The sequence below is a fragment of the Ictalurus punctatus genome, chromosome 10 (genome assembly GCF_001660625.3).
Source record: "Ictalurus punctatus breed USDA103 chromosome 10, Coco_2.0, whole genome shotgun sequence".
Classification (NCBI taxonomy): domain Eukaryota; kingdom Metazoa; phylum Chordata; class Actinopteri; order Siluriformes; family Ictaluridae; genus Ictalurus; species Ictalurus punctatus.
In genome coordinates this window covers 17,279,559-17,303,979 of record NC_030425.2, presented here as the reverse complement: position 1 = coordinate 17,303,979, position 24,421 = coordinate 17,279,559, and the positions used below count along the sequence as shown (strand labels likewise).

Sequence of the window (24,421 nt, the reverse complement as noted above, 5' to 3'; positions counted from 1 at the left end):
AATTAATCTTCTATAACAGCAGCTCTGACAGTAGTGCAGCTACAAATCACGGGTTTATATTAATGCACTTGTTCTAATACGTTATCGTTTCTACATCTTCAGGGCATCAGAGTTTACACTTTACAGTTTCTCAGTAACATGACAAGCAGCTTATTAAGAGTGAGGGGGGGGAATGGATGGTGAGGAAATGAATGTTTATAACTGCTATTATGTCAGCGATGCCAGATATGAACTTGTTTCACAGACATTCCACTACATTCAGTCGAACTATAGACGTGTAAAAAGTAACATTTCTGAAGTATAAGAGAGTTAAAACACTTCAGGACCTGGTGTTAGTGGAAAAATATTCAAATTCGGGATGGTCAGACTAACTCTTTGTCATGTAATTGCGGTTATGTGGATGCAAGTGCAGATAAGAATGGAATAAACAAACAATGAAAATGTAGTAGAATAGACACAGAAAAAGAACTATGAATTCGAGGCAGAAATACAATGACTACAGATCATAAACATAAGACAAAAGTGTGGTGCAAGGCGTGACGTAAATACTAGCGTTCATTAACAGAAATGTGACACAGGTTCAGGCAGTCGTGTGACATGCTCCTGTGAGGTGCAGTGGCTGATGGGAAATGGTGTCAAGTGCCTTCTCCGGTATTTCCATGACACTCGCGTCAGCCACCCGGTCATTGATTATTTTCCTATAACTGTACATCCACAAATATTTTATTCATTACATTGTATTTCTTTAATTTTTTTTCAGGTCAGGAGGAGTTATTAAATTTAGAAGGGTTTATTACAGGGATCATTTGTCCCAGTGAGTGATGTTGCTTCTGTCTGTTTTAGAGGAACATGATTCGGATGAGAATTTGCGCTCAGCAGAAGGACAATGTCACATGTAAGTTCAACACATACGTATTCCATTAAACAATCCAGCTTTATTATGTTCCATTAGTGAAATTAATATTCATGTGCAGTTCCAGCAGGCCAAACCCTGTCTACTGATATGTAGAATGCTTCCATTTTATTATTTGCTATTGCGAATACCCATGTCCCAGTATATGGTAGGGTGGTTTAGTGGTTAGCCTCTGGGCTGGGGGTTCAAATCCCACCTCTGCCCTGTGCGTGCTTGCTCCCTGTGCTTCAGAGGTTTCTTCTGCGTACTCCGGTTTCCTCACCCAGTCCAAAGACATGTTTTGTAAGCTGATTGGCATCTCCAGCTTGACCGTAGTGTATGAATGAGACTGTGAACATATATGATTGTGCCCGGAGTCCCCTGGGATAGCCTCCAGGCTCCCCGCGAGGATAAGAAATATATACTTTGTTGGCAATATATATATATATATATATATATATATATATATATATATATATATATATATATATATATATATATATATATATATATATATATATATATATATATCCAGTGCCCTCCACTAATATTGGCACCCTTGGTAAATATGAGCAATTTGTCTTTATTGTTTAAACTTTCGATCATTTGCTAAAAAAAAAAAAAATCACAAAAATACTCTGCTCTCATGAACATCAAATAATTGCAAACAAAACACAGGTTTCTAAAAAATATATCTTTGTTCAATATTGGTTTGCAACAATTATTGGCACCCTTTTAGTCAATACTTTGTGCTACCTCCCTTTGCCAAGATAACAGCTCTGTGTCTTCTAATATAATGACTGATGAGGTTGGAGAATACATGGGAAGGGTTCTGAGACAATTCCTCCATACAGAATCTCTCCAGACCCTTCAAATGTTGAGTCCATGCTGGTGAACTCTCCTCTTCAGGTCACCCCACAGGTTTCTGGCAGAGACAGTCAAGTTTTCATTTAATATCTGTTGATATTTGATAGTCCATGATGCCATGGATCCTAACAAAATGTCCAGGTCCTCTGGCAGAAAAACAGCCCCAAAACATTAAAGATCCTCCACTAGATTTAACCGTGGGCATGAGGTACTTTTCCATATGGCTACCGCACTGTGTGCACCAAAACCACCTCTGGTGTTTATTGCCAAAAAGCTCTATTTTGGATTCATCTGACCATAGAACCATTTGAAGTTCCAGTAGTGTCTGGCAAACTGAAGATGCTTGAGGTGGATGAGAGTAGAGTTTTTTTTTCTTGAAACCCTTCCAAACAACTTGTGGTGATGTAGGTGGATTCAGATTGTAGTTTTGGAGAATTTCTGACCCCAAGACACAACTAACTTCTGCAATTCTCCAGCTGTGATCCTTGGAGATTTTTTGGTCACTCAAACCATCCTTTTTACAGTGCGTTGAGACAATATAGACACACGTCCAATTCCAGGTTGATTCATAACATTTCCAGTTGACTGGAACTTATTAATTATTGCCCTGATGGTGGAAACGGGTATTTTCAATCCTTGTGTTATTTTCTTATAGCCACTTCCCATTTTGTGAAGCTCAACAACCTTTTGCCGCACATCACAGCTATATTCCTTGGTTGTTATGAATGACTAAGGGAATTTGTAATATGTGTTATCTTATATTTATACCCCTGTGAAACAGGAAGTCATGGTTGAACAATTTCCTGTTCCTAGTCACTCAGGTGTACCAAATAAAATGTCAAATATCAATGGGAATATACTTAAAATATATTTTTCTCATATGAATTCATAGGGGTGCCAATAATTGTTGCACACCTATATTTAACAAAGATTTTTTTTTATAAACCTGTGTTGTGTTTGCAATTGTTTGATATCCATGAGTATTTTTGTGAATGTTTTGAACAAAAGATCAAAAGGTTAAACGATAAAGATAATTTTTCACAGCCTTCTTTGTTCATATTTACCAAGGGTGCCAATATTAATGGAGGACACTGTATATATAAACAGAGTTACTCTTGTGAGCTTGTAATATGTAATTAGTGATTTGTGATTCAAGAATTTATTGTTCTTTCTTAATGACTCTGCTAAGTGAATCAGCCAAACTGATTCAGAATCAATTCTAAATAAATCACAGGATTCTTTGCTGTTATATACACCCCCAAAATAGATAGTCTTGATCAACAAAAATGTGTTTTAAGTAGTGAGTCTGATCTTTCGGTTCATAGTACGAGTTCCACACAAGTAATTATTATAAAAAAATAGTTTTTGCCTTCCTGCCATTTACATGTTATCTCTTTGGTACATTGAACAGAAAGTCAGACACAGAGAGATAAAAAAAAAAAACGAAGACAAAGCACAATGAGGTTGGATATTTTGTTTCACAGCACCCGCAGTAATCCCTCCTCCTCCTCTTCCTACTACACACACACACACGTTTAGTCTCTGTGTCTTGTTTGTCTTAGGCTGATGGTACAAAAAGTTCTGCATGAGCTTAAGCTGTATCACTGGTAAGTAAACAGAGTGACAGGAGCCTGCAATATCTGGCAAACACACACACACACACACACACACACACACACACACACACACACACACACACACGTGACCGTCCTCTAGGCTAAAAGCAGCCTGGGCTGCATGCAAAGCCCAGTGGCCACAATCCACCGAGTCTGGTTAGCATTAAAGGAAACGTTCACCCAAAAATAAAATGCACGCTGGCAGATTCATGTTTAGTATCTTTAGTTATTGTAGCTAACAATTAATGGAAGCTTATTTCCAGTTTAGTATGATGCATCACTTCCTCGCCTCACACAACTTGTACGTAAATAACCGTTTCAAATCAAATCAGTAATATCATTTCTAAACATTAGTCTATGTCTCCTGTCTGAGTCTGACACCAAACAGTGTGCGGAGGAAGAAAATGATTTTATGCTACAAGTGCGTTTATCTCTGTGTCTATGTTTATAGATAATATTATGTCAGAAAGCACATCAAGAAGTCAGTCTGAGACAAAACCTACTGTGAGATTATTTACACATGCACATTAATTGCACCATGTAAAACTGGTAGCTATAAGCTTCTATTATTTGTTAGCAACATTAGTCTGGTAGCAAAATTAAACGGCAAGTATCAATCACCAAACATGCCTCAGGCATTCCATACTAATTTGAAAGTGTGATGTTTCACTCACTTTACTGCTTTTCATCACTGCACTCATTTTGAGACAAAAATAAATCCTGTAATCCTGCATGAGCACTCCGAGTGTTTCTGACATCACTTCCTGGCTATGCTGTCTCTGTGGTTTACACTTGCATTTGTGTGATACAGTAAAGGTGTGTGTGTGTGTGTGTGTCATCCATAGGGCCAATCGCGTAACCTCAAGTGCTGACAGGAAAGAAAATGTCACCTGGTATGAATTTCTCTCCATTGAGTAAGTGCAGTCATGTTTTTTTCTTCTAAGTACTCTCAAAAAAACTGAAAGCAGGAAGGAGGAATGGTTTCTGTGATTTATTAACAGTAAAGGAGGCATGACATTTGTGCTTCAGTTACAGTGAAGGAGGCGTGTCCTCTATTCTTTAATTACAGTGAAGGAGGCGTGTCCTCTATTCTTCAGTTACAGTGAAGGAGGCGTGTCCTCTATTCTTTAATTACAGTGAAGGAGGCGTGTCCTCTATTCTTCAGTTACAGTGAAGGAGGCGTGTCCTCTATTCTTTAATTACAGTGAAGGAGGCGTGTCCTCTATTCTTTACTTACAGTGTAGGAGGTGTGTCCTTTATTCTTCAGTTACTGTGAAGGAGGCGTGTCCTCTATTCTTTAATTACAGTGAAGGAGGCGTGTCCTCTATTCTTTACTTACAGTGACAATAAAGGTGTGTCCTTTATTCTTCAGTTACTGTGAAGGATTCATGTCCTCTATTCTTCAGTTACAGTGAATAATGAGTCTTTATTAGTCACATATACATTACAGCACAGTGAAATTCTTTTCTTTGCATACCCCAGCTTGTTAGGAAGTTGGGGTCAGAGCACAGGGTCAGCCATGATACAGCGCCCCTGGAGCAGAGAGGGTTAAGGGCATTGCTCAAGTGCCCAACAGTGGCAGCTTGGTAGCATTGGGGCTTGAACCCCCGATCTTCCGATCAGTAACCCAGAGCCATAACCCCCAAGCCACCACTGCCCCTTACCGATCAGTGAAAGAGATGTGGCCTCTGTGCTTAAGAAATAGTAAAGGAATTGTGATTTGTGTCGGTCAGTCACAGTGAAGGAGGTGTGGTCTCTGTGCTTTAAAAAAACATACAGAAGGCGTAGTTTCTATGCTTCAGTCACAGAGAAGGAGGCGTGGTCTCTCTGCGTAAGAAACAGTAAATTAAGAGTAGACTGTGTTCTTCTGTCACATAGTGGTCTCTGAGTCTGTCAGTCACAATAAAGGAGGTGTGGTCTCTGTGCATAAGAAACAGTAAAGTGTAGACTGTGTGCTTCTGTCATAGTGAAGGAAGCGTGGTGTGGCCTCTGTGTCCGTCAGTTGCGATCAAGGAGGCGTGGTCTCTGAGTGGTCTCTCTATGCTCCCAGTGAAGGAGGCTAATCATCTGCATTAGATCTTTAAAATATAGATATTTTGAGAAAAACTATAATTGTCAGGCATATTTTCACCATATTTTTATTTTATTCAGAGGCTACTGTTTTCTGTCATTAAAATTGTAAACTGTATATTAGAAGAATTTTTCAAACTTCCCCTCACATACTCTAAAATCTGTCACTTATCCTCTTCTCTGGGGACTTTAGGAATGAGGAAGAGGAGGAGAGAATGGAGAGGACAGAGAAGGGCACAAAGGTGAAACGCACTCTGAGCTCGCTGAGGAACCGAATGACCGGATCCTTCAACAAAGACAAGGTGAGGACACATAACACTCATGATGATTTGTTATTCTGCAGGACGACACACTTCCTCTGTTTGAGCACCATGATTTGGATTACAGGAAATATTGTAGCAATATGTGCTGTAACTTCCTGTTTTTTTTAACCCATTTGCATTTAAGACTAAAACTGAAAGTTTTATCTTGTGATGTTTTGGTCAGGAAGGCATGGTGGCTTAGTGGTTAGCAAATTTGCCTCACACCTCCGGGGTTGGGGGTTTGAATTCCGCCTTCGCCCTGTGTGTGTGGAGTTTGCATGTTCTCCCCGTGCTTCAAGCGTTTCATCTGGGTGATCTGGTTCCCTCCCCCAGTCCAAGGACGTGTGTTGTAGGCTGATTGGCGTTTATAAATTGTCTGTAGTGTGTGAATGGGTGTGTGATTGTGGCCTGCGATGCCTCGTTCCCAGAGTTCCCTGGGATAGGCTCCAGGCTCCCCGCAACCCTGTGTAGGATAAGTGGTACGGAAAATGGATGGATAGATGGATGGTTTGGTCATCTTACTTAGTTACATGACACGTTAACATACATTTGTACAGTACTTCAGTGATAGTGCATGAAATCTTGAGTTATATATAAATGTACATGTATGACAGGATTAATGAGTAAGTGCATGAGTGGATGTATGGGTAATTGGAACATGGGTGGATACACAATCCAATGAATGGGTATTGAATGGATGACAGGATCTATCAATTCTACTGGGTGGATGAATGGGTTATGGATGAGAGGATAAAGGAATGAATGTGTGTTGATGCTATAGCTGGATGTTCGAATGAGTGATGGGGTTAATAGATGGGTAGATGAATTGAGGGGATGATTGGAGGGATGAATATTTGGATGGATGGATGGATGGATATAAAGAAGTTGGAGATATGATGAATTAGTGGTAGGAATGATGGGTTATCTATGGATGGATGGATGATAAGATTAGTGAAATTTATTGGTTGGTTGATTTGAATTAATGACAAAATGGATTAATGGATTGAAGGACAAGGATAAATGTACAGTATGATGGATGGATGAATTGATGGAAGGATAGATGAGAGAATGGATGGCTTAATGACAATAGGATACAGGATACAGGAGCACAGGATAGATGATTGGTTAGATATAAAACGTTGGCAGTATGATGAATTAGTGCTAGGATGGATGATTGGCTGGATGGATGGACGGACAGACAGATGGATGGATGGATGATTGGCTGGATGGATGGACGGACGGACAGATGGATGGATGGATGGATGATAATTAGTATTACACCAGTGCACATGCATGCAAGTTTATATACATAATAATTTAATAACATAATAAAATACAGTATATGAACATATAAATTTGAGCATGTTCTTTTCTGTTGTCTTTCTGTTCCAGGGTAAGAACCGTGAAAAGGGGCAGCAGAAAGAGAGAGACAGAGAGAGGGAAAAGGAGAAAGAGAAGGAGAGAGAAAGGGAAAGGGAGCTGAAGGAGAGCACTTGTGCTGTTAGCAGCAGCTGTAATGGCCACCAGTTTGTGCGTGGCTCTTTTTCGAGCCGAGCCACATGCTCACTGTGCAGCAAGACTCTGCAGAGGAAGCATGGCCTGCAGTGTGTCAGTGAGTACTAAACACACAGCCACTACACACATGCACACACACACTCGCATGTCTGCATGTGCACACAGCTTCTGCATGCACGTCACACTCACATACACACCCCACACACAGCATTAACCACAGCTACTGTCACCAAAAGCAGCCTGTTTTCTTTCCATCTGTGGCCGAGTTTGCTCTTCCCATAGTGCAAAGCTGCATGTAGCATGTCTGCACAAAGCAAGAGTCCCAGTGTGTGGAAAAATCCCCCAGGCTTAACCTCTAATACCTTGTTAGAAGGGATTAGAAATGATCTAGCCAACTATAATGAGCTGTCACACTTCTAATAAGAATATAACCATAATGCAAGTTTATATTAAAGAAATAGTCTGATGTATGTCCATCACCCAAAATTTAGTCAATTAACCAGAATGTTGATAGCAAGGGTAATGTTGCTAACAAGTAAATGAAGCTGTATCTATAACTACACGATTAGCTACATGCGAAATGAAGGCCTTAATCATTATCACTAGCATCACGTGACCTCATTTTGCATACATTTGTTTTTTAATCTAGTATTTCCTGCTTAGTATTCCTTCCATAGTATTCCTTAGTGTTCTGTTAGTTAAGATGCATTTAAGAGTTGAGTTATGCATTCACAGTGAGTATTTAATGCAGGAAATGTGCACTTATGTATTCAGACCTCAGATGTATAACTACATACTTAAGCTCTATTAAGAAGTTGTGTGAGAGTTACACGTCTGGGCTGGAATTTGAGCAAAAGAGAAGTGAGTCTCAGTTACACATGATTATTAATTGAAGTAGGTAACTGTCTGCATGCAGCATACAAAAATGAAATTCAAAATAATAGGATGTACTGGATCAAGTGCTATTTTATCAGCTTATTTTGTTCAATATAACCAAATATGTGATCAATGTGATAATTACAGCTAGGATTATAAATGCAGCAATATGGTATATCAGCAATATACTACACTCCTACATTTATTTCAGTCATCTCCATCTTCTGATTCATAGATCATCATAGATCATCATATTAATAGTATTGCTTTTATGTTACATTGCATTGAAATGACTACAAATGGCTTGAAATAGGTTTAATAATCATATATGTGGTTTATTGTAATCTTATAATAATTCAATTCAATTCAATTTCATTTGTATAGCGCTTTTTACAATAGACATTGTCTCAAAGCCGCTTTACAGAAATATCAACACGGTATACAGATATTAAAAGTGCAAATTTATCACAACTGAGCAAGCCGGTGGCGACGGTGGCAAGGAAAAACTCCCTAAGATGTTAAGAGGAAGAAACCTTAAAAGTTAAATTATGAATTTATATGAAGTCTGTTTGGCCTAAGAGACACTAGATAAATGTGGCTATATTCATGGTATTTGTACTTGCTAAGATGTCATTTTTTGCAGTGCACAGACCGTGTACGCTATTTTAAAAATGTCACATTTTTAATAACATATCTACTTTACACTTTAATAGCATAATATTAACATTCATCATTGTACAACATCTTTATCATTCGGACCCATTTTCAACAGTTTGAAGTGGCGTAGCTAGGAATTCATTTTTAAAGTAGTTGAGGAAATTTGCTCAATAAAATCACTGCATGTGCTGAAGGTATTCAGAAATTGTCACTTAATTATTTAAGGCACAATCTACCGCCAACCAATCTCTGTTTATTAATAACGTTAATATGCATAGGAAATTAAATACAGTTACAATCAATATTATTCAACTTTCAGCTGTTTGCAGTGAACAAATCAATCAAAAGAAATTGAAATAGTTTAACACAACAAATGCTTTAAGTGGTTTCCCCAAATTCAACTGAAAATACAACTTATAATGACTTGTCCAGTTTCAAAATTATTCAACCCCTGAATAGAATCCCTCACAACAGCACAAATATGTAAAACAGCTGTTGTCTCAGCACACCTGATGTAACTAATCGAGGGCTTCATTAGTTGCACCAGGTGTGCTTGAGCTGGAACACATGAAATACCTGAACTGGTTAGATGCTGAAATACATGAAATGCCTGGATGGGGCGGAAAAAGGAATCTATCAATGGTTGCAACCAGATTTCTGAGAAGCCAGGTTGTGAAAAACCCTCGAGTGACTGCAAATGACCTGCAGCAAGACATGGTGGCAACAGGCACTGAGGTTTCAGTGAGCACAATAAGGCATGTACTAAACCCAGAAGGTTTCCATGCCAGAACTCCATGACGTACACCACTACTGACCCAAAAGCACAAGAAACGTCGGCTCAAAATCATATAAATAAGCCACAGAAGTTTTATGATTCTGTTCTGTGGAGCGATGAAACAAAAAAACTGGACCGTTTAGGCTTTATCAGCGGTATGTCACGAGGAAGAAATTGAAGAAAGAACACTCTGTCCACAGTCAAGCATGGTGGTGGCTCGGTGATGCTCTGGGGCTGCTTTGCATCCTCTGGCACTGGAAACCTCCGGCATCTGGAAGGCATGATGGATTCATTGATGTATCAGGAAATTGCAGGAGAAAACGTCATGACGTCTGTGAGGAAGCTGAAGCTTGGGCGTCAGTGGACTTTCCAACAGGACAAGGATCCCTAGCATACCTCAAATTCCACCAAGGCTTGGTTGCAGAAGAAGTCTTGGAAGATTCTACAGGGCCATCACAGTCACCTGACTTGTACCCCATAGAAAATCTCTGGTGGGGTTTGAAGAAGGCGGTTACAGCACACAAACCCAAGAATATTACTGAAGTGGAGGCCATTGCTCATGAGGAATGGGCTAAGATTCCTCAGGAACGCTGCCAGAAGCTGGTGTCTGGCTTCGCATCTCGTTTGCAGCAGGTCATAACAGCAAAAGCGTGCTCTACTAAATACTAAAGATGCTTGCCATGAAGGGGTTGAATAATTTTGAAACTGGAGAAGTCATTATAAGTTGCATTTTCAGTTGGATTTGGAGAAACCACTTGAAGCATTCATTGTTTTGAACTATTTCAATTGCTTTTGTTTGATTTGTTCATTGCAAACAGCTGAAATTCTGTACATTTTGACAATAAACCTGACTTGCACTGGGGTTAAATAATTTTTCTTGCAACTGTTATGCTATGGCTCTGCATTTTGCTTTTTGCTTTCTATTTAGCTGTATGACACACACAAGCACTGATCTTTGTGCAAATTAATCAAACTAACAAGATCAGCAAAGACAAAATCAGCCTTAAACACAAGGTAGATGGGAGGGAGATGTTTCCATGTATCCAAAGTGTGGCATCATAAATCAATAATCAAAAGGAGTGTTAGAAAATTTGCTTTGTTATACCTAAAAATGATGGTCATTCCAATATAACTGCCCTTTGTAGGGAATAAACATAAAATGACAGTTGTGCAGCAAAACATTTTAGATTTATGAGCTGAAATGTGTATCCATTATTGGCCTGTTGGTGCACCGCAAAAGACATTTCATCTTGTTAAGTGAAAATATCTTGAATATAGTCAAATGTATCTAGTATTTCTTATTATAAGATTACAATAAACCAAATATAAGATCGTTAAACCTATTTCTGGACATTATGACTCATTTCAAGCTTGTAGTTTTCTAATTCTATTGGCGGATAACACATGGCTAAATGTCTGCATTAAAGCTGAAAGAATAAAGCAACATAAATGTTTACTTTTTAAACTGAAATAACATTTCTATTACACAAAACTGCTGCGATAAAAAATGTTTAATCTATTTAAAGCATGAGAACACATAAACCTTGGCTGTCATTTAGAGCAAGTGTTAGATAATTTTGTCACTCTTACTTCCTCAGTCTGATGAAACTTCTGCAGCATGGCAGTTTTCACAGCTCATTGTTTAGAGGAAAGGGGAAATAAATGTCTTCACAGTCCATTTGTTGTTTAAAGCCCATTTAAATATCAGGGGAAAGTTCCCTGTGCTCATTACATCCAGCATGAAGCATGGTGTCAATTCACCATTGTTTATATTGTGCATTAGAATACAAGCGTCAGCCTGAATGCTGTGCAATAAAATCAAGTAAATTCAAACAGCAATGAAAAAATACAAATAAAATAAAATAAATGAATAAGCAGAAAACATTAAAGGACAGAAACAGATGACTCATTACTACGGACTTTAAAACGATTCAAACACCTGTTTTAAGTTTTTTAACTGAATTTGAAAATGTCTCCCTTGGAAAGCCTATATAAAATGCCTATATAAAATGCGTATGCTGTTCCATAATCTCAGAGCTGCAACAAATAAAAACCTGGTCACCTTTAAACCAAATGAATACAATTTGATTGCTGTATTACATTGAATCTTGATTAAAATTCAAACTACAAAACACGATTTTCATTCATCAGACTCCTCGTGGATACTGATTATGATGAAAACTCAAGACTTCTGTATACAATTGATTTGGGGCGGGGCTACATATGTAATGTTTTAGAACCAATCATGTATGAGATTATAGGATAATGTGGTAACATTTTAGCCCAAGTTTCTGCTTTCTGATCTAACTTTTAGCTAACTAATGTTACAGTGATGTTGTTGGTTGCTGTGAAATAAATTGCTAAGAAACTTTCATTGCCAATTTGGGACTTGTGTGCTCTATCAAATGGAGGCTAGTTGACTAGCAGGCTAATGTTATGTTAGCTAAGTAGTCAGCTAGCTAAGTTATCTAATTCCATTGATTATTATGATGTTATTAGGACACCTAATTATAAAGATTCTCTAATTAGCTCACAGCTCAACTCTAAGACTCAATTTAATCTGTAATGTTGGCACTTTGAGATAATAAGCTAATGGATGACACACTCTTTAACCTCAGGGGTTATAATAACGAGCTGATGGAATATTCCAGACGAGTGGGAGTAAAGGTACAGGACAGGGAAACGCTACCACATAATATGCGTTGTGTGAGCTTGAAATGGGTTTGTGAGAGTCGACACTGAAACAGTCGGTACATAAAGGAAAGGGGAAAGACTGATTTAGAATTCAGCAGCGATGTGAGCCGCTCAGTTAGCTTGATGAACTGTTTATTTGTTGCTTGGGTTTAAAACTGCATGACCAAAGAGGGTCTTTTATGTTTATGTTGAGTCACACAGTCTGACAAAAGCCATGATCACTAAGGAACAAGCGGCCATTGAAAAGCATCAACCAGTGTGCCTGGGGAATATGATGGATAATTGTTCGAGCGAGATTTGCTTACTAAACAAATCCAGCTGATGTATTTCATCAGGCTCCATGCAGCTCAAGCTGAACGTGGAAAGCTACGGTTTCCTGTCATCAGTCACAGAGCTTTGAAAAGCAATAGAAACAACACAACAAAGCTGCATACACAAATTACACGCTTATAGACTTTCATTTAGCCTACAATCAAGAGGGTTTTAAGGCATTTTCAGTCCAAAATTGTGTGTCAATATTTATGTGGGAAAGTTACACATATTTGGAATTGGTTTATGCACCTGATTAAGTCAAATTTCCGGGTTCAGATTGCGCAAGTCACCTGCGTGTAGTTCATGCCAGATTTTGTCAGATTTTTCTCGAGTAGACATGAGAAAAGTGAGGGAAAATGCAAGAAATTGAAAAAAACACACTCCCCTTAAAATCAAATTACCAGAAAATTCTCATTGATTGTCCTAGGGATATTAAATGCTGGATGTCTGAAAACTTTCTCCAGTTAAACAATGACAAGAGAGAAGTGATTATATTTGCTCATTCAGACACTAAAAGAGATATAGCCAAAAAATTTGGGCAATTATCAACTAACATTACAAAGCAATGACAAAAATCTTGACATCTTATTCCTCTTATACCAAAGTGATTTAACAATGATTAAAAAACATTTTTAATTGAAACATCATACGTTTATTGACATATTTATACTTTTATATGGTTTTAATGTGGTGGAACATCAACAAAACAAGTTGGTTCCTGTTCTCACTTACATTATAGAAGCTATAAACAGTCGTTCCTTCACCATCCTTTCTTTTTTTTCTCTCTCTCTCCCTTTTGAATTTAATAAGACAAAAACAAAACAAAACAAACAAAAGCCCATGCAGCGCTGCCACTGGAGACTCCTTCCATAAATTTTACATAAACCCTCTTCTCACAGAAAACGTCACCTTATCAATGATTATACACTTTTTTTACAATGTCTGCACAAATCCCTTTGTAAATTGTTATTATACAGTAGAAATTGCGCTATCGTCATTATTATTATTATTATTATTATTATTATTATTATTATTATTATTATTATTATATTCAGGATGAGAAACGGCACTGATTGACTCATTAAACCTTCGGAATGCACCGGAGTTTGCTCCCACAATGCCTTGGGAGCTCGGGGGAGGACAGGGGGTTAATCCTCAAACGACTTCGTATTGGATAAATAGTGAACTACATAGGGGCTAGGGCCGGTATTGAATGGTGGAGCCATACAGTGCAGGAACATAGGGAGTAGGGAGAGATTTGGGATGAAGCCGAGAGAAATCAACAGCAGTCCGAGAGCAGCAGGATTACTGGCGGCTGTAACGCTGAAGCGGTTGTCAAACAGATCTGTTTTGACTTTTAAATAAAATCCTGGAAGGAAGCTGTTTGGAAGTGAGCGGAATTGTAGAGTTAAACCGCTCAGGTGTGTCACACGTTACAGGTGCGTTTTATGTGAGAGTGTGTGAGCGAGCGAAAGAGAGGGAGGAGGGAGTGAGAGTGCGCACGCAGAGCTTTTATTTATTGTCTACCATTATTAGCCAAGCATTTCGGCCTGATTTGTTTATTGTTTTATCATCTTTGTTTGTTTAATACGGAACAGTTCCTGAATCTGTCTAATACCATGTTGTACAATATTACGCTATGAATTAAACTGATATTATGGTTCTTTTTCTTTTCTATTTTTTAATTGCACGCCTCACCTGTTCGCCATCATTATTTCTAATATGTAGTCACGTTAGCTTTAGCTTTAGCCGACTAACATGGCTAGACTTTGAAGGTTATTTCTCAGTTTTCACAGTCGGGGTGTCTTTTATTTTAATGGTTTTTAGCAATAATTCCTTTATCCAGAAGTTGATGATTGCCCATAGCGCTAACTGCTTACAAAAGCTAACGCTAGTTAGCCTCGTTTTAAGCCCATTGAAAGTGAATGGAGGGCTGGGTATGTCAACGAGCAGAGTACTACTTACTGGTCGCTTTCTGAAGACGTCTTTCGAGGCGAAGTTAACAAACCGGGGAAGAAAGGAAACCGCGTCGTTTGTAGCTAACACCAACAATATTCAACACTAACATTATTCAACAAGTGTGAGAAGCTAGTTAATAATTACATCATGTTAAACAAGTTAAAATATTCTTCTTTTTCAAAGAAAACTTTATTTTTAAATCTGTTTTATATGGAGTATTCATAGCTAGTTCTTTTGGATATTCAACACAAAATCCTACTTAGTTTCCCTGATATCAGAATTACTGTTTCAGAGTTGCTGGTTTCTTTCTTTTTTCTTTTTCTTTTTTCTTTTTCTTTTTTCTTCTCATTTTAATTTTGTAAGATTTCACTTCTGGGAAAACAATTACAAATTTTGTTGACTCATATTGTACCAGTCTTGTGTTTGTCCAATTAAATGCTTTCTCGAATGTATATATCCCACCCCGAGGGCCATGTCTTGTAGTGATGGGAAGTTCGGATCATTTTACTGATTCAGATCTTTGAATCTCGTTCAGCAAAATGAACGAATCTCTCTTTTTTTTTTGGAGTCATTTCATTCGTTTTGTTAATTTCAGCAGAATTTAATTAAAATGTTACAAGTTAAATTCCCCAACGCATCTAGTATTTATGCAAACGATCACATTTGGAATAAAAAATGAACTATAGGTTAATGCAACCAAGGCTGAATTATGAGGAACAGAAATGATTCACACCTTTAATATCTGTATACCATGTTGATATTTCTGTAACGCTGCTTTGAGACAATGTCTATTGTAAAAAGCGCTATACAAATAGAATAGAATTGAATTGAATTCATTAATAGCTTAGCATTAGGTCTTCAGGCGATGCAGTCTATTAGTTCACGTCACCTTCTGATCTGAGTCATACTTTCTTTTGTCACGTCCCATTTATCACGTCCGTTCCCCAGGAACGGAAATGATTAGTTCACGTCTCGAGTCTTCGTGGTCGAGTTGTTCGTTCATTCATTACGTGATCGCCTCATAGGCTGAATGCAGTGGGGTGGTGACGTGATAAACGAAGGACTTTAACCCGAAGACTTGAGACGTGAACTAATCATTTTTGCTTCCTGTACAGAACCTATGTTGCAGTGCATGCATGGTCAAAAATGAACGAATCACTCTCTGAGACAACTCGATATTCCCAATTCATATTAAAGATACGTTCAAAGTGAACGACACATCACTAATGTCTTGCTCTACTGTAGCAGCTTGTTGGCAGTAAACATAGTTTGTAGTCATAGTTTTTCTGACCATCACTTGGTGCAGAATAAATAGTTGGAGTTTGTGTGTTGATGGTTATGTGACTTTTTTTTGAGGCTGTTCAGTGGCCGAATGTCGCTGCCTCAAATTGATGGAGAATGTGATTTGGTATTTTATATACTGTCGGAGTGTCTCCATCAGTATAAGTCAGTAATTTTATCTACCACTCAGACTAGTCAGATGGCTACTGGTGACAGTCCTGTGGCTCTGTTAATGCTCGACCTTGGCTCAAACTGGCAACATACAGCATCTTTTTCTCTAGATATCGTCCTGGTTAAAGTACACAAACATGGGTAAAGGTTGTGGTGTGAAATCCTCCATAGTTGAAAAAAAGGCTCTCAGTAAACTCCTCACTGTTCTCTATATGTAGCTAGTACAATAAGCTACTGCCAAGTTTGTTCATCTTCGAGGAGGTGTGCTGTATCTCGAAGGCTAATATGTTGTCAGTCTTGCACTTCAACATTCTGCCACTCTGACTTTCTGTTTCAAAAGGAAGTACAACATGGCTGCACATTTCTAAAGAAAAGTTCAAAGTCCAAAGGAAAAAAGAGCTCAGTCTTACATTTATTCATTTAGCAGATGCTATTATCCAAAGTGACTTACAAATGAGAAAATACAAGCAAAGAGATGTATCAAGCTGAGGTCAATACAAGTAGTGCAACCATACAAGATTTATAATCGAGTTCTAGAAAAGCAAAGTGCGCAGAGTCGAGGTGTAAGAGCAAGAGTAAGTTTGTGTTTCTTTTTTATTTAATTTTTATTATTATTATTATTATTATTATTATACAGTTTTATTCTGCGTAATAGAGTTCATAATGCTTAAAAGTCTTAAAAATGTTTGCTTTCTAAAGTTAAGAAAAATTGACAAGGTTTAAAATTTTGAATAAAAACTGGAGTGTGATCTTTCCATTGGCATTTCAGTTGGACATTGTGTTAAAGAGGCAATTTTATAGTGTCATTAGCCTTGTGTATGTTTTTTTTTTTTCCTCTGAGCCTCCAAAATCTGTTGTTATTAAACGCAGTGGATAAACTGTACAAATTCTCTATAATGCATATTTGAAAGTGACTGATTTTTCGCTTCACGTTTTGCTACATTAAAGCCATTGTGGACTTTATAAACCTTCATTTCATTAGCATTGTCCCTTGTTTTCTGCTTTAGAGCTCTTAGACATGAAGTGCTGACTTTTTCCCCTCATATCAGCATTTCTTGGCCTCGCTGTGTGCTGGACCGAGTGGTCACATGGGGCTGATTGCACTTGGCAGGTCCGTGACTCTGTCTGTATTAACGCGCTTCGCTGCATTTCCTCCCTTTTTTTTTCTTTCCCCCAAGCCAGCATAAATTTCTTTCTCGTCAACACTCTCACTGGGATTTTTATGAATCTCAGACTTGTGCTAAATTACTTTAGATAGAAGGTGGTAGAGGAGCAATGTGGAAACGCTTTTTTTGCGTTTCCAGTTAAAACAGGTCAGAACAAAATTAATAAAATGTTTCTGGTGGAAAAGGGCAAAGGATGCGGGACAGGAACATGTTTTCTTCTGGGATTCTCGGTCTTGTAAGCCAATAGAAAACAAGAAGGAGGGATGACTTTTGCTGTTTTCTTTACTGCTGCTTATTGCACATCTGGGGGGGGGGAATTGCCATCATGAGACGACAAAGTTTCTTGTTAAAATGATTTTTTTTTTTCTGTCTCTGCCTACTAGTATTTTCTTGTTAGAAGTTTTGGGACCTCTGACCATGTTTTAAGTCTGAAGGGTTGCTTGTGATAAAAGGATTATAAATGGGCCTTGAGGAGAAAACCACTCACTGTTCCAGAACATGTGAAATTGAGGGTTGGGTGATCATTTTGAATCAAATTGATCTATTTAATCTGTTATTTTTGAGCCATATATGTGCTTTGGTCCTTTTGTTGTCAAGTCAAGAGTGTAAAATTGGCATCCAAAATGGTGGTGATATGTCTAATATGCAAAAAATATCTTGCTTTTGAATATTCATTTTGTATTGCCCCAAAAGGTCACATGACCAGGCATGCAAACTGAAGCTACTGATGTTCAAGGCAGTGAGACACTTTGTGGATCAACATGAGTTCAGAGATCACATTCAAAATACTGGTGATATTCGTTCATTTACCATGTAAGGTCTTGCGGAAATCCATCCATTAGATTCAAAATTTGTATAGACAGCGTCTCCTGTTCTGCGCTAAAGAGGTAAAGCTGTTTCTCGACAATTTCAAGACAGTGGAATGTATGCTTTTGCGGTTTCTTGGGAACATGTCAGTCTGTGTTGTTGTTGTTGTTATTGTTGTTTTTTTGTCTTATTAATTTTAAGAGTGAGAGAGGGGGGGAAACGAGCCTGGTGAAGGAACGACTGTTTATAGAACTTTAACTGTAACTACAAATGGATAAAAAGTGTGTTGTTCTTAAGTATCAACTATGTAATCTTTTGTAATGTAATTGCTGTTGTTTAAGAGGAATAAAACACTTCAGGATGTGCTGTTGTAGGAAAATAATCTACAGAGTGGTAAAAGTCACACCAGTTGTTTTCCTCGAACACCACAACTCAGTGTTTTATTCTGTACATATGAGGACCTTGGAGTTGTGTGGTTCTAGTGGACAACCCAATCCCTAGATTTTTAGGATGTTGAAGTCTTTATGTATATTTCCTCTTTGCTGTGAAACTTCACATGTATTCAGTGTGATTCATATAACACTGAATATGTAATGTTAACTCACTGATGGGGAAGCCCAGCACACATTTTAGTTTTTGCTAGAGAAAACAAACGATGGCTACACATCCTAAACATGCCTTTATAGCTAGTTATTATCTCTCAGTAATGCTGTTATGATGTATAGTGATGTTCACCACACATTATTGGGCGTGGCGCAGCAGTCTAAGGTTTCACCGCATTGTGACCAGTGTTAATCCTGACGGTGTCACTTCGCAGCTGTATGCGCGAGAGGCTGAGATACGGTGGCTTTGCATGACTCAGAAAAGGCGTGTTATAAACTCCATCCTGTAGAGTGTAGCTGAAGTGTTAATTAGGAAAAAAGAGGGTTTTCCTTGACTAGAAAGATGGCATACAATATTTTTTTTTAACGATTATATCATGCAACAGTGGATGGATTTATAAAAATAAATAAATAAATTTTGTACATGTAGTAAAATCTGATTGATGTGTTATGATCTGCAGCATCATGTGTCTCATGCCAGCAAGCTAGGGTTTTTTTGGGGCGGGAGGAAACATTAACTATTGTGGTGTTCCCATTTTTTTTTTATTTCCCATTTCATTTTGCAGATTGTGCTGTTAACGTTCACAAAAGCTGTAAGAGTCTCCTGCCTGAGTGTAGCAACAGCAAGAACAAGGTAAGATTTTTACACATGCTAATCCACCACATTATTTTTTTATTTAGCTTTGTTCTGAGCCGCAGTGATGTTTTTACGTTTCTGTTCCAGCGTTCCATACCTTTTATCGTCTTTTGGAAACTGGTTAGAATGAAATAAAAGAACAGTTAATAACTGTATTTACATATAATAGCCTACTCTACTTCTAGACAGTAAAACCAAATCAAACCAAACACTCCACTAAGCCAGAAACGTGTACTTGTGTTCAACATTTTCAGAGCCTCATTATACTTTACCGTGTGATTTGTTGCTTGCACGTCTTCGGAAAAAAACCCGGCTATAGCGGCTGTCTAACGTCAACTCTTTCTCTAACCATGCGTGCAGGAAGTTACAAATTCTAGACTGGAATTTAGGTCTATTGGGGAAAACGTTTAGGTTTGGATTATACTTACAAAATGAATTTATTAACCGGTTAAGCACGTTTTAAAATAACGTTTCTAATCCCTGATTGAACAATCACTAGCCCCGCCCACACGTGGTTACAGTTGCCATGCATATCAAGCTTGTGAGAAATACCTGGGCAAATAATTAGTATGCCGGCTGTATTTCGTTATTGCCGTATCATCTGCTCTCCGTGGGTTGGTCTGGTTTGAGAGTGATAAACCAGCAGAAAGGAATAAATGTAGGTCTTACTTAGTGATTTTTTTTTTTTTCTTTTTTCTTGACAGAGTAAAGATTTTGCCCTGAAGAGCCAAGCGGCTGCTCAGCCCTGTAGTCAAGGTGAGTTAAAAAGCTGTTATTGACAAACCAGTTTTCATTATCTTGTTATAAAGCACTAATATGAATATGGTGGGGGTTTTTTTGCAATAAAATAGGTTTAAAATGTCAAACAATGTGAACCAACAGAGGTGTGCTACGCCTGAGTCTGATTGGTCAGAAGGTGTTGATTAATTTTCTGTAACAGTAGCACTGACCGTAGTGCAGCTGCAAATCACAGGTTTATTTATAATTAACGCACTTGTTCTAATACGTTATCTTTTCTATAGCAACAGCACAGGGATTTGTCCGGTGGCTGCTACACAAAACTCACTGATATGGTGAAGTTTTCTGTAACGGGGTGTTTGTTTAACATTTATGGAAGGAGTCTCCAGTGTCAGCACTTTGTAACAAAGGGGGACTGAAGAAGCCAGGGCTCCCGTTTGGCTGGTGAGAATGTCCAAAGTGCAGTGGGTTAGAAAGGAGAGTCAAAGATAGAAGTACTCCAAAACATTAGAAATCCCCTTTTTTGTGTTATTTGTAGATCCAGATTAGCACTATGTGAAATGTGGAAGCGTATATCTGGAGCAGTTGCTGGAAAACATTAAATGGAGGAAATACAAGCGGACATACTCGCAAACAAACAGAAAAGCCGATGAGCAGCGGCAGATAAAACGCGCACAGCGTGCACTCGACCGGAAACCGGGAAAAGTGCGTTTATAGGTAAATCATCAACTTTGGGGTATAACAGTAACTCTGCTTCATCACACCACCCCATCACTGATTTATTTTACTATAACAGTATGCTGGAAAACTTTGTATGTAGATTCTCCTTCCATAAATGTTAAACATCTCTATTCAACATTGTAAATGAATTATGGTTCTTTCATTTTAAACTGTTGGACATTTGCATTTAGGAAGGTAAGTCAAATGACACCGTAATGTTTTTATTTTGCATTGTGTATTGAAAATAGCTGCACAAAATGCATTGTTTTTCAAAATAATCTCCATTTCGTTCTGTATTAAAGGTTATTTTTTTCTGCAGTTAGAATGAGTTTGCAGGATGGTCTCACAAACTCACACTTGTTCCTTATATTCTCCATTTGTCACTCTTTGTGGCTTCACACGGATGAGTACGAGTTGCCTGTGTTTGTCCTCTCGTGTGAGCTGGAATCCCCCCGACGGCAAATTAAAGCTGTTGCACTGTAGCAGGGACGCTAATTAAAACGGAAATTTTTAAAATAAATACCCATATTACATATTTGACCCTGTCTGTTCCATCACTATGCATCGGTTATGTGGCCTCCATGCTAGGCAGCTAACTGATTTTATGTGGTGGTTTTTTCTTTTCTTTTTTTTCCCCCGCCTCGTCAAAACACCGAACAGTAAGACCGTCTCAAGTCTCCAAGTTGATGGGGTGTTTCATTTGTTTTAGCATAGTCCAAGGTCAAAAATTCTGACTTACAAGATGTAGTTGAACGCTGCATCAATTCTCAGTATTAATTCTCGATCATATAGTAAACACTTCTCTGCTTGATGTAGGTGATGATATACTGTGCGCAAAGTAAGGACTGACACACTTTATAATTTCAAGGGCATTTCCTATAGCTCCATATCCCGTAAATGTTTTTTCTCTTATACATTCCCCACCAAAACTATTGGGATGGCATGTCTTGAAGACTTTGAGAGCAAAAATATAGATGTCATACCACAAGACGCAAACCACTCATCAGCGATAAAAATCAGAAAGCCAGATTGTTATTCACAAAGAAATACAGAGATGAGTCACAAAAGTTCTTGAACTAAGATTAACCTCTACCAAAGAGATGGAAAGGAAAAACTGTGGAGGAAGAAAGGATCTGCTCGTGATCAAAAACGTGTCCAAAGCTCATCTGTGAAAAATGGTGGAGGTAGTGTCATGACTTGGGCAGCCTCTGGAACAGACGCACTAATCTTTATTGATGATGGAACTCATGATAGTAGCAGCAGAATGAATTCGGAAGTTTACAGGAACAGTTTGTCTTCCAGTTTACAGAGAAATGCATCCAAACTAATCGGGAGGAACTTCATCATGCAGCAAGACAATGATCCAAAACCCACTGCCAACACAACAAAGGACTTCATCAGGGGGGAAAAGTGGAAGGTTTTAGACTGGCCAAGACAATCACCAGACATTAACCCAGTTGAACAGCATTTCCCCTCCTGAAGTGGAGACTGAAGAGAGAAACGCCTCAAAACAACCAACAACTGAAAGAGGCTGCAGTAAAAGCCTGGAAAAGCATCACAAAAGAAGAAAGCAACAGTTTGGTGATGTCACAGGCTTGATGTAGTTATTGCAAGCAAGGGATATGCAAACAAATATTACGTGTTATTCATTTTAATAACTTCAAGAATTGTGTTCCTATACTTTTGCTCACCTACAAATTGGGTGGTCTGATTAAAAAAAAAAAAAAACAGGTTCCACGTTTTATGTTTAACATACCTCACATCCATCTTTTGATCTCAAACCCAAATGTCTTCGGTGTATAGCGCGCAAACATAAATTGGCTTTGCTGTTCCAGTAGTTTCGGAGGGGAAAATCACAGAAAATTACCCATGGCAACATATAAACAATTGTAAGCTCACCAGTCACCTGCATATTGCTAGATGGAGTAACATGCATGGGTGTGTATTTGGGGGGATTTTTGGGAGATTAAACCTCCCCAGAGGCCTAATGACATCTACTTATACCTCTCTGATTGCTCTTAATCTCAGCATCAACTGTTCGCTCAACAACCTGTTGCATCGAAAAACCCCCTGATAGAACAGAAGCAAAAAGTGGGCTTGTCTTTCCGAATTTGCACATCCTTTTTCAAGCACATCAATCCTGTGAATTTGACACTCTTGTTGATTGTTCATCCTATGAGAAGGCATGCGAGAGAAGATGGGCCTGGTGATGCACAGGAAGTATAAAGCTCGGAGAAGGCTCGTGTCTTCTTCTTTGGGGTTTCTCGGTCAGTGTCGCCGCCTCAGCTGGCATCTCGGGAACTCATGGCTCCTCCGTTCCTCCTCTCGTCTTTTCACAGCCTCCAGGGAGCCGTGCCTCCCCTCCGATGGCGCTATCCGCCCAGCTACAGGCATGACCGTCTTGCCCCGAGGAGCCAGCGGGCAGCAGAACGCTCACAGCACCAACCTCACTCTCAGCCACAACAGTAGCTCGAGGTCAGTGATGCGATGGGATGAGATGGTAGTTGGACAGATAGAACTTGAATCTCTTTCAGACCTTTCTGTTGTGTTTCAGTTCTATTACAGGGGAGATGGATGAAGTAGACGCATTCAGAGTTAAACGCCACACTGACGACACCATCTCAATCACTCCGTCTACCGCCGAGTCCGTCATCGTGGAAGGTGAGTGTGTACATTTTTGTATGTGTATAACATTTTGTTTTTTAGGGTTAATCATTGTCGGTTAGAACTTTCACGAAATTTGGATTTTAACCATTGTAGTGCTGCTACAATCGGCTGTTTAGGTTATGAGCATACAATGCAAAATATATCATGAATATTAAATTTTGTAGTGTTTCTAGCTAGAAACCGTGACAGTCCTACATAGGTCGCTGTGTGTGCTGTCAGTGGCTGGGATATAGGATTTGATTAGCGTTACTTGCATGTTAGACGCAGCACCGCTGTGGTCTGTTGTAAAATTTTGCTCAAGAGGAACTCGAAACTGAAGGCTAAAAAAACTCAATATTCTGACAGTTTTAATTATTATTTTATAAATATTTTATAAATGCAATTTATTACATGCATAGAATTACATTGTAAATAACAGTAATTTAACCCTTGTGCGTCAATTAAAAAAAGTTGCACATGGGTTCATAGAGGACAAAAATATCCATGTCCAAACTGTCATAAAAATATATATTAATATTTTTTTTTCCTCTTTCACTGATGCCGATAATTGAAAAATGATTTTATTATTATTATTATTATTATTATTATTATTATTTTTTATTTTTTTATTTTTTTTTTTTTAACCAGCATCAGTTCGAATCATAATTACCATTCATTAATTTTCAGAATTTTAACCCTTTAAATGCTGGTTTCTTTACATGATGCAAACATCTTCAAAGCTCAGTAACCTACTTTGACTCATATACATGAGGTGGGATTTGTGATTTCCAGTGTAATATAATTTCTTTCTTTCAACCTGTTCTCACATGCATAATTTTCAGTACGCACATACAATCCACAACTCTGATATCCATACAGACACACCCACCGTTATAGCTGCATCATTTATTCAGCTGGTCTGCAGCGCTCTATAATGCAGCAGAATCAGAAAAAGTGTAAAGGAAATAAAAGAATAATTCAATGTTTTTAAATCTTGTCAACAAAATAAAAGCCTATTAACACAGAATGCATGATTTTATGCTTAAACGTCAGTGATTGGATAATGCATCTTGAATGGGTTTCAATGGGGACATTTTTGTCCTTAAGGTCCTGAATGT

The 24,421-nt window shown here is 38.3% G+C and overlaps 1 protein-coding gene across 5 annotated transcripts in view; it reads left to right on the top strand.

Annotated features, from left to right (window-relative positions):
• Positions 1 to 24,421, top strand: part of arhgef18b (rho/rac guanine nucleotide exchange factor (GEF) 18b) — a 75,021-nt gene that overhangs the window by 16,426 nt on the left and 34,174 nt on the right. For 4 of the 5 annotated variants that reach the window (XM_017478384.3, XM_017478385.2, XM_017478382.3 and 1 more), the window contains exons 6-14: positions 844 to 895; positions 3,322 to 3,366; positions 4,221 to 4,289; positions 5,639 to 5,747; positions 7,140 to 7,359; positions 19,129 to 19,196; positions 19,904 to 19,955; positions 22,997 to 23,132; positions 23,212 to 23,318. In XM_017478384.3, coding sequence (XP_017333873.1) covers positions 844 to 895; positions 3,322 to 3,366; positions 4,221 to 4,289; positions 5,639 to 5,747; positions 7,140 to 7,359; positions 19,129 to 19,196; positions 19,904 to 19,955; positions 22,997 to 23,132; positions 23,212 to 23,318 — 858 coding nt within the window. The remainder of the gene's footprint in view (positions 1 to 843; positions 896 to 3,321; positions 3,367 to 4,220; positions 4,290 to 5,638; positions 5,748 to 7,139; positions 7,360 to 19,128; positions 19,197 to 19,903; positions 19,956 to 22,996; positions 23,133 to 23,211; positions 23,319 to 24,421) is intronic. The other variant, XM_017478383.3, reaches the window with a different exon arrangement.